General features: G+C 37.3%; 1 protein-coding gene across 1 annotated transcript; it reads right to left on the bottom strand.

Annotated features, from left to right (window-relative positions):
- Positions 1-293: 293 nt before the first annotated feature.
- Positions 294-5,829, bottom strand: LOC144956740 (large ribosomal subunit protein mL53-like). Its single transcript, XM_078887419.1, has 3 exons — positions 5,675-5,829; positions 3,027-3,139; positions 294-977 (listed from the first exon to the last, which is right to left on the bottom strand). Exons 1-3 carry the CDS (start codon positions 5,788-5,790, stop codon positions 808-810), a joined length of 399 nt encoding a protein of 132 aa, XP_078743545.1. The 5' UTR covers positions 5,791-5,829; the 3' UTR covers positions 294-807.
- Between the last annotated feature and the right edge of the window lie 3,932 nt (positions 5,830-9,761).

Genomic DNA, 9,761 nt, shown 5'->3' with positions numbered 1-9,761 from the left:
CCATTCATGTCTCTCTGTGTACTTTGTGTATCCACGACGATGCAACACAAGGCTAGTGAGAGACATGTGACTGACCAATCAACATGTCAACACACTCAAACCTAGTATGTTACATGCAGTCTCTTGACTGATTAGGTAACTATGCCCAAATGAGAAGTGAGATGATGAAGCTCTATGGGAAGTCTGAGGCTACAACCGGAATTTTTTATTTGTCCCACTATCCCCGTTGTATCTGAGTTCCACTGTATCTTTATACCAATAACCAAACCTGGACACATGAAAGCAAGAGACAATTTTTAATTTTCTACATTTTTTTATTTAATATAACAATGTATCTCATAACATAAATTATGATAAAGCATAATATCACCTTACGTGTTAAACTCTTCTTCTGCCATTATAGATCCAATCCAGTCTACTTGGAAATTTAAAAATCAGTAACCACCACAAACTTCTTCAGTAATGGTAAAATTTCAGTCATAAAAACTAAACCAAATAAAAAATGCAACACATACAATCTTTTACGAGGACATCGTGGTTTTATTGTGCCATGCTGGTGATCTTTTTCATTTTACACTCGAATAAAGAGGAAACAAGAGTAAAGAGGTTTTCCAAGGACTCAACTATGCGCCACTCACTCTGATCGGGACTCAAATCCTGGACTGTCCAATCTGAAGACAAGTAGTCACACCATAAGATCACATAGCTGCACAACATAAAAAACAAAACTGATTCCAGCACAGCAAAGTCAAATTATTTACAAAATATTACAAACACCTGTAGCATAAACATAACCTAGGGCAAGTATCATCTCTTTCTTCCTTTCCCCTTTCCTGCCGATGCCTTGGAACTCTTGGTGACCAGCTCAGGTCCTTCATTCTTACGAGGATCTTTCTCATCTACAAAATCAAATAGGCGATCCAGTATGTCCAATTCTGTCAGGTGAGTGGTCTTGAATACAAGCTGGTGACCATCGTCTGAAAAAAAACAAACAAATCAAAACCGATGGAATAAAATAGTGCAGTTTGTTATTGTTTACTTTTATGAGTTTTACCATGTTTGTTAGGTCATGTAAGTCATAGTAACAATGAGCGTGATAAAACAGTCAAATAATATAAATCAAGGATAACAGTAACAGCTCAACACATCGGAAGTACAGTGGAATCTGCATAAAGTCAACTTCTGCTTAAGGTCCACGCCCCTTGTTGATCCCAAATTTTCTGTTCTTTATCTCTGTCTAAGTGTGTTCTGTTGAGTTTTACTATGCTTGTTAGGTCATGTAAGCCATAGTAAAAATGAGCGTGATAAAACAATCAAATAATATAAATCAAGGATAACAGTAACAGCTCAACACATCGGAAGTACAGTGGAATCTGCATAAAGTCAACTTCTGCTTAAGGTCCACGCCCCTTGTTGATCCCAAATTTTCTGTTCTTTATCTCTGTCTAAGTGTGTTCTGTTGAGTTTTACTATGCTTGTTAGGTCATGTAAGCCATAGTAAAAATGAGCGTGATAAAACAGTCAAATAATATAAATCAAGGATAACAGTAACAGCTCAACACATCGGAAGTACAGTGGAATCTGCATAAAGTCAACTTCTGCTTAAGGTCCACGCCCCTTGTTGATCCCAAATTTTCTGTTCTTTATCTCTGTCTAAGTGTGTTCTGTTGAGTTTTACTATGCTGTTAGGTCATGTAAGCCATAGTAAAAATGAGCGTGATAAAACAGTCAAATAATATAAATCAAGGATAACAGTAACAGCTCAACACATCGGAAGTACAGTGGAATCTGCATAAAGTCAACTTCTGCTTAAGGTCCACGCCCCTTGTTGATCCCAAATTTTCTGTTCTTTATCTCTGTCTAAGTGTGTTCTGTTGAGTTTTACTATGCTTGTTAGGTCATGTAAGCCATAGTAAAAATGAGCGTGATAAAACAGTCAAATAATATAAATCAAGGATAACAGTAACAGCTCAACACATCGGAAGTACAGTGGAATCTGCATAAAGTCAACTTCTGCTTAAGGTCCACGCCCCTTGTTGATCCCAAATTTTCTGTTCTTTATCTCTGTCTAAGTGTGTTCTGTTGAGTTTTACTATGCTTGTTAGGTCATGTAAGCCATAGTAAAAATGAGCGTGATAAAACAGTCAAATAATATAAATCAAGGATAACAGTAACAGCTCAACACATCGGAAGTACAGTGGAATCTGCATAAAGTCAACTTCTGCTTAAGGTCCACGCCCCTTGTTGATCCCAAATTTTCTGTTCTTTATCTCAAACTCAAAGTGTGTTCCATTGATAATGGATAAAGTCAACCAATCTTTCTGGTCCATCAGAATTGGCCCTATCAAAATTCCAAGGGCGATCCAAATGTTTTCAATTTCAACTTGTCCGAATCCGAAACTATCTGACAGTCCCACAATGACAATGAGACTGATACCACTTGAAGAAAGACACCTTAGTGGTACAAAATAGCATTAAAATAAAATTCTAATGAGGATGTTATAATGGAGAGGGGGTTTATAAAATAAAGAGAGTTTTCCATAAGACTGTTTCCTTCTCACTCTCAGTAAAAAGTAATTGTGCATAGTTTGAGATCACCTAAAAATCTCATCCAGACACAAGCATAAGATCCCACTTCACGAAGAGGAATACACTCAAATGTTTACATTATAAATTCAAAACAACAAAAATACATAACAAAGAGATTATTTACAAGGAAAAAATACCATCTCCCAATACAATAACTATACATTTGATTGACTGTTTCCCTCCCAGCAAAGGACTCTGGTCATGCAGGCCAGGTCAAAACCAAGTAATCTCATTCCAAGATATGGATTCCATGAATGATTAACGCTTGTCATGGTAACTTTGTGTAAGATGATGCAATTTGTACGTGATGGTGATGATGAAGACAGTGAGAAACAGTAAAATACAAAACAAAAGTTTGGTGTTGCTGGAAATTTATGAGAAATTATAACAATGACTGGGGCTACCAACCAGGATAGAAATCAAAATGAACAACTTACTGAACTCAACGTCCATCTGTGGTGCTTTTCTGTCTGACCTAATGTCAAATTTAAGAATGGTACCTTGGTTACTCTCCAGTATGGATGGAGTGTGGAGGGTGGATGCCACGTCTCTGATGTAGGATGAAAATAAATTTTATAAGAATAGCACTGAGATTCATTGCGAGAACAATATGAAACCAGAAACAGAAAAAAAAAAGAAAAAAAACAAACATAAAAAACCCTGTCCAATACCAACGACTTCTGCTTTTCTTATACAAAAATGTCTAATTTCACAGTAGTTAAAAATTGATAGAACATCTTAATCAGAAATTACCAACGATTACATCTTAGTGATTGATATCTCTGAGATCTTTTTTAAATACAGTGCAAGCCCTGGATAATGACATTGCCTGGGAACAGAAAATGATGTTGTTATCCAGGTTTTTACAAGATGGCAGAAAAAGGGGTTGTAGTGAGACTCGTGAATAAAAAACAGGGTGATGCATGGACCAGTGCCTGAGAGAAGACACATCTCAACGTTAGAATGTGTATTTCGCCTCTTTACAACATGTATATAAGTACGTATACCAGTTACGATTTCTCCAATGTGTGTTGTCATTGTTTTCATCAGAAACAGTGCTCAAATGCCATTGAACAAAAATAAAAATTAATCTTTTAACTTTTAAATCAAATGCCAATATGATAGTACCGCACAAGAACACAAATGCACACATCTAGTTTTAATTAATTAAAATCAAATCCATGCTGATCCCTTAGAAAACTGAAATTTTTGTTTAAGTGCACCAAAGTTTACAAGCACTTAAAATTAGTAGATCTCCATCTTGCGATATTTAAAACAAAGAAAACCAAAACAAACAAAGTAGGTAGTCACCACAATAAGATCAAATGAAAATAATAAAGTGAAAGAGGCTGTACTGTTATTGTTTTCCTCACTATTCCAACATATTAAAAGACCATAAATATCCATAATTGCCCCCCATTGAACACGGCATTGCCTGATATCAGTTAACCTCCACTGACTTCAGACAGGTAGCTAATATGGAAGGTTAATGGACCCTTGGGTGTTCCATCCACCAAAAAACTTCTTGGTAGCGTCAACTGCAAAGGACCTTGACAACTGTCAAATCGTCAATTGCTAAGGACTGTGTCAGTTCATCAACTACGCATGTGTATTTTTAAGTGTCATGAAGTGAATTAATTAATATTCTCATTTTCTCTTCTCTCTCTTGTCATTTTCTCTTTTTTTCTTTTATTAATATTAATGCTCAAATGCTCTCATTTTCTCTTTTCTTTCTTTCTCCTCTTTTCTTTCATTTTCTTCTTTCTCTCTCACTCATTCCCTCCTTTAACTTTTAGTTTTAGACACAGACCGTGCCAGTTAGTAAATCGTCAACTATCTACTATTAATATTTACTCTCATTTTCTCTCTCTTTCATGCTCATTTTCTTTATTTCTCAGATTTTCTTTATCTCTTTCATTTTCTCTTTTCTCTCTCTGATATTTCCTCTTTTTGTCACAGGCCCTTGCCAGTTGGTAAATCGTCTACTAGCTGTTTACGATTAAATGCCAAGGATTGTTCTTGTTGCAAAAATGTTTTACGTAAATTGTTTCTTGTGCAGTATAATTTCCTTTAAAACAAAGGAAATCCTACTTTTTTTTTTTAGATCTAGGACTTGGCGGGGATTTTTCACTTCGTCCTTCTATTTTTTCCACTGAATCCAAAAAACAACAGTAATTTTTGTTTTGATATGATTTTAACTCGTCTCGGAATTCATGAAAAGACATCAAAATTAAAAACAAATGCCAATGAGTGTAGACTCAGTCCTTTCCACAACGATTGACAAGGAATGAATGATTGGAAGAAAGTGACGGTATTCAAGATTCGTATGCGCGCAAATCGAGGCTCGACTGACATCACCGCATGCATCTGAAGAGTTCTAATTTGAGTCCTTGGTAGTTAATGAATCGTCAACTATCAAGGACTCACTCCTCGGCAATTGACACTTCCTACCAATATCGATCCCAGTACTACTGTGAATAGAAGAAATCACTATTCGCAGTACTATTGTGAATAAATGTGGCCAAATCTCGAACCGCAAACCTGATATCACTGACTGATATGACAAGGATGGTGGGACCTGAGCAAAATCCATTTTACTTTTATTTAATTCGATCCTTGTAAGTACTGTCTCTAGTATAAGATATTCACAGGGATGCCAAGTAATTTTGGAGGGATAAAAAGAACTGAAACTTACTGTACTGAAACTGATAATGTACGGAGTATCACTATCACAATGAATCACATTTCATTCAGCTTAACTTAAATTGAATCTTGTAAAATTTTGAAATTAATAAAAGCATGCAAAAACATCTCTCTGCACCACCCCCCCCCCCCCCTCCATCTTTCCTTTGAAAGTGTCTGGGGCCTTTGTTGCATCAATTCCAATAATATCATTTTTGTCCTGAGAAATGAAGTGAAAGTGAAAGACTTGATCTTCATATGTTAGTTAAGTTATAATATTATGAATGTGTCAGTGACCTTCGCCTTCTTCTACTCTTCTTGGGAGACAGGAAAATGTGCTGAGGTGTAAGCTGGTAGAATAACCCAGAAAAAGCCTGAAAAGCGGATCATATGATAGACAAACCTTATTGAGACAGCATCCTTCATATAAGGATCAAATGTGAACTTTATCTTTTTAATAGGACGCAAGTGCATCCTTGCTACTAGGTACGCCATCGCTTTTCGCAAGGCATGCGCCATCTTGAATCAAGAACCGCAACTCTCACCTCCAAGCAAGTGTAGTAATGGTTACGTAGATCATTATCATGCAGGAGGTCTGAGGTTTGTCTTCGGCGTTACTAATTTCCAGATCTGATAACCCAAATCATTATGGGCTCATTATTGTAATTAAAGTACTCTCTAACCAACGCAAAATGTTATCCATCACAGCAATGTTAAATCAAGACCACAATTGCGCCTGGTTGCCAGACCTGAAAATGAGTGCACTTAGGTATACACGGCAAAGAATATTATGAATGACTCAAAAAAAAAAAAAAAAAAAAAAAAAAAAGGGTGTGAACTGCGGAATAATGTCAATGGAGAGCTAAAATAGGTATGTAAAGAGTTTCGAATAACTTGGTTCCATTATAACAGAGGATGGAAGAAACAACGATGAAGTCAAGTCAAGGATTGCGCTGGCTTAACGTAGAAACAAGACCATTTCGGGCAAAACAAAAGGGAAAAATAAATATTATTTATGTCGGGTCAACCCTCTTCTATTGCTGTGAAAGTGGGGAATGAAAATAAAGTTCTTGGATCTGGATATATTTGCAATTAGTCTTAATTTCAATGTATTAAAACATTATGTCCCATGTTGTATCAATTTGTAAAATTGTATTGTGTATTGTGAAGTAGTAGTAGTAGCGTATGGCTACACCTCCAAATGTATTTCGTCAACCCAGCTTCTAAAGTCTTCCTCCTCCCTAAGGATGGTTTCGTAGCCACCTTCTAGTTTAGTGACTGGACAGTGGAGGACGATGTGATCGCTGGTCTCTGGGACTGCCTGGCATTTCTGGCAGGTATCATTGTTTCCAAGTTTCCATCTGCACATAGTATTTGATGCAGTTCTGCCATGTCCAGTTAAGAAGCGGTTTGAGGAAATCCAGTATTTCCTGGCGTTATTGAATGCAGGCACTCTTTTGGTTGGATCTTTAATGATGTTTCCTCCTTTTGGTGTTACCCTGTTCCACATTTCTCTCCAGTTTTCCTCCACACTGAAGTCTGCCATTTTTGTTAGGTGGAAAGATCTTCTCGATTTAAGTCTAGTTGTAGAAGGTGCCCCCTTTACGATTGATTTTATGGGAGTGTTGTCTGTGGCTTCGTCAATTCTTGCAAGCATCCTTTGATTAGCATGTTGTCGTCTTAAACTTGGTGGTGCAATGCCGCTCAGTGTTGGGAGCCACTGAGTTGGAGTTGACTTGAGGCATCCTGTTATAGTTCTCAATGATTCTCTTAATCGGATGTCACTGCGATTTACATATGGGCTCCTCATCCAAACAGGGGCACAGTATTCTCCCACACTATAGCACAGTGCCAAAACAGACGTTCTCAGCACCTGTGGTGAGGCTCCCCAGGTGGTAGTATTGTGAAGTAAATTTGTTACGGTTACGAGGATTATGTTTATATAAGATCGACACATTTCAATAATGTTTATTATAGTTATTTGTTCGAGCAAAGTAAACCACTGACATTTTTTTTGTCATGCCCATGGCTGGAATCTTTGACTGAGAGACGAACAGTCAAACGTTAAACATTAGTTTTTGAAGATGATATATATTGTCCTTGTTAGTTTCTGTTATATTATACTGTTGTAGTTTTTAAAAGTACTTGTATAAGCATTTGTTCCTCTTGGTAGGATGCTATGCTTGTGTCTGGATAGTAAATTTAGGTGACGTCAAACTAAACTTGATTGCTTGCCCTCTGTTCCCTTTTCTAACTAATCCCCTGTGCCTTACTTTTTCTCGATGGTTTTGATCTTAAATCGATTTATACATATTTTTTTACCTTCCCATTTTCGTCCATTTTACTGGCGATGAAATGACCTAAATGTGCTGCAAAGGTCGTAAAACAAATAAAAACAAAACTAACAATTATCTAAAACACAATTTAACATCTGAAAATCAATACTGACAGGTAAAAATGCTGTGAGAGGTAAACCATTCCCGTAGAAAATAACACGATCACCTTGCGAAAGCCAAGGGACGTAACCAAAAATTTACATCACTCTATAAAGATGGGAAAAACTAGAGTAGATTATCGCTTTATAAATTATCACTGGGGATATGGAGACAAATAGATGAAACAATGAATAGCTCATCTCCGTCCAATTAGAACACAACGACACATGAAAAGTATATTATGTAGGTTAGGATCACAGCCCTCTGCTTAATCGTACGCTCCGCTTAAACGATTTGTTTGAATTCCCGAGGAGGTACGATTCAGCGGAGGCTTCTGTAGTCTAATTATCTGTAGGTTCCAAACCAGAGCTTTCAGCTTTTCCTCTTCTGTCCAATACCAAGTGACTGTACTGTTATTCTCTGGAAAAATACGCAACCTATAAATTGATTCAAGATGATCCTCATCTTGGCAAAATCTCTCAGACTGGGATTTATTCAAACTGGGACCTCGCAGTCTCAGGTTTGAGAGTGTTTTACCAAGATGAGGATCATGTTAATCGATGGATATTTGAAGCACGAGTTTTCTGGTGAAAAATTTCAACACGTGTTATTCTGGAGTACCTCAGAGTAGTCTAAATCAATGATTCTGTTATCCTGACAGTATTTTACCTATAAATGGAAAGAAGTCGACGTCACTCGGTTTTTGTTTGTTTGTTTGTTTGTTTGTTTGTTTTGTTTTGGCCAGCCATCCGTGTTTATGAGTAATTCTCACTATTAACCAGACTATAAAAGTTCATGGTTGCACATAGTTTCGTGTGTTGGTCCGTTATAGTTCCGGATGGCAATGTTGTGAGTTTCTTAACCAAGAGCACACTATCTATCTGGTACTTCTCCATACCCTAGTTTTCTTATATTTTCTTTCACATTTCAGGGCTTGAAGTCCCTGCAACCATTTATTAGACGACAATGCCTGTTAAGCCCATGCTAGAAAACGGTAGGGGCTGCCTGAAGCCGGTGATCGTAAAATACTAACGAAAGAGTGAAAATGGAAAGGCTTCGTATGGGAGCAAAACAGACAATGGACGTTTCGGGTACAAACCCTTCGTCAGCACAACAGTACACAAATAAACGTGGAAAACAAATTTTTTGTTCCCATACGAAGCCTCACCATTTTCACTCTTTCGTTAGTATTTTAAGCCCATGCTACAACCCAACATTATCTTGTGTGCTGCTTTTGTCCTCTTGCTCTCCCTTCTTAAGTTGTTAGTTGTCCATTGTTCAACTTTCGTTTTAACATCCAATCAGAATGCTGCACTGAACTACTCTGCTTTCTGATTGGCTGTCAAAGACTAAGTTATTTTACAATTAATGATGTGACGATAGCTCCAAGCTGCATTAATGATTAATTATAACAATGTACGAAAAACAAGTTTTGTGTTACGCCGAGAATAGTGCTTTCAAAAGATGATGATGATGATGATGATGATGACGACGACGACGACGATGATGATGATGATGCTGATGAGGATGATGATGATGATGATGATGATGATGATGATGATGATGATGATGATATTTAAGGAGGAGGACGAGGAGGGGGAGGAGGAGGTGGTGGAGGGAGAGGAGGAGGAGGAGGAGGAGAAGAAGAAGAAGAAGAAGAAGAAGAAGAAGAAGAAGAAGAAGAAGAAGAAGAAGAAGAAGAGGAGGAGGAGGAGGAGGAAGAGGAGGAGGAGGAAGTTCGCAAGTATCTTGATTTTATTCCTTTACGAACGTTTCCTAAGCTCTTTGAACTTGCACCCCTACAACATCAGGAATGCCTACACCCTGGCCCTCATTCACATCTGAGTCGAGTGTGAATAAAATGCCTCAACATCGGGCACGCACTTTATTTTATCCTCTCCAGTCACTGTCAACCTTCTAATTATTAAACCCTCTCCTTACCGACTATAAGAAAATCATCCCATTCGTTACGATACTACCAACATTTTTCTTTTTCAAATTTCTTTTGTACATCATAAAATTTAAAGAAAATGAATAGGGTGTTTTAGAGCTTGT

The sequence above is a fragment of the Berghia stephanieae genome, chromosome 11 (genome assembly GCF_034508935.2).
Source record: "Berghia stephanieae isolate SIO BIC M18660-M18661 chromosome 11, UCSD_Bste_1.3, whole genome shotgun sequence".
NCBI lineage: Eukaryota > Metazoa > Mollusca > Gastropoda > Nudibranchia > Aeolidiidae > Berghia > Berghia stephanieae.
The sequence above is the reverse complement of the archived record's forward strand: the minus strand, read 5'-3'. Positions and strand labels throughout refer to the sequence as shown.

Bases quoted from the DNA above. Each gene is read 5' to 3' on its own strand.
- LOC144956740 (XM_078887419.1), bottom strand. From the start codon at position 5,790: ATGGCGCATGCCTTGCGAAAAGCGATGGCGTACCTAGTAGCAAGGATG. The intron at 3,140-5,674 runs GTTTGTCTATCA...ATCCTACATCAG, and splicing joins AAGGATGCTGTCTCAATAAG to AGACGTGGCATCCACCCTCC. The intron at 978-3,026 runs GTAAGTTGTTCA...GTTTTTTTTCAG, and splicing joins ACAGATGGACGTTGAGTTCA to ACGATGGTCACCAGCTTGTA.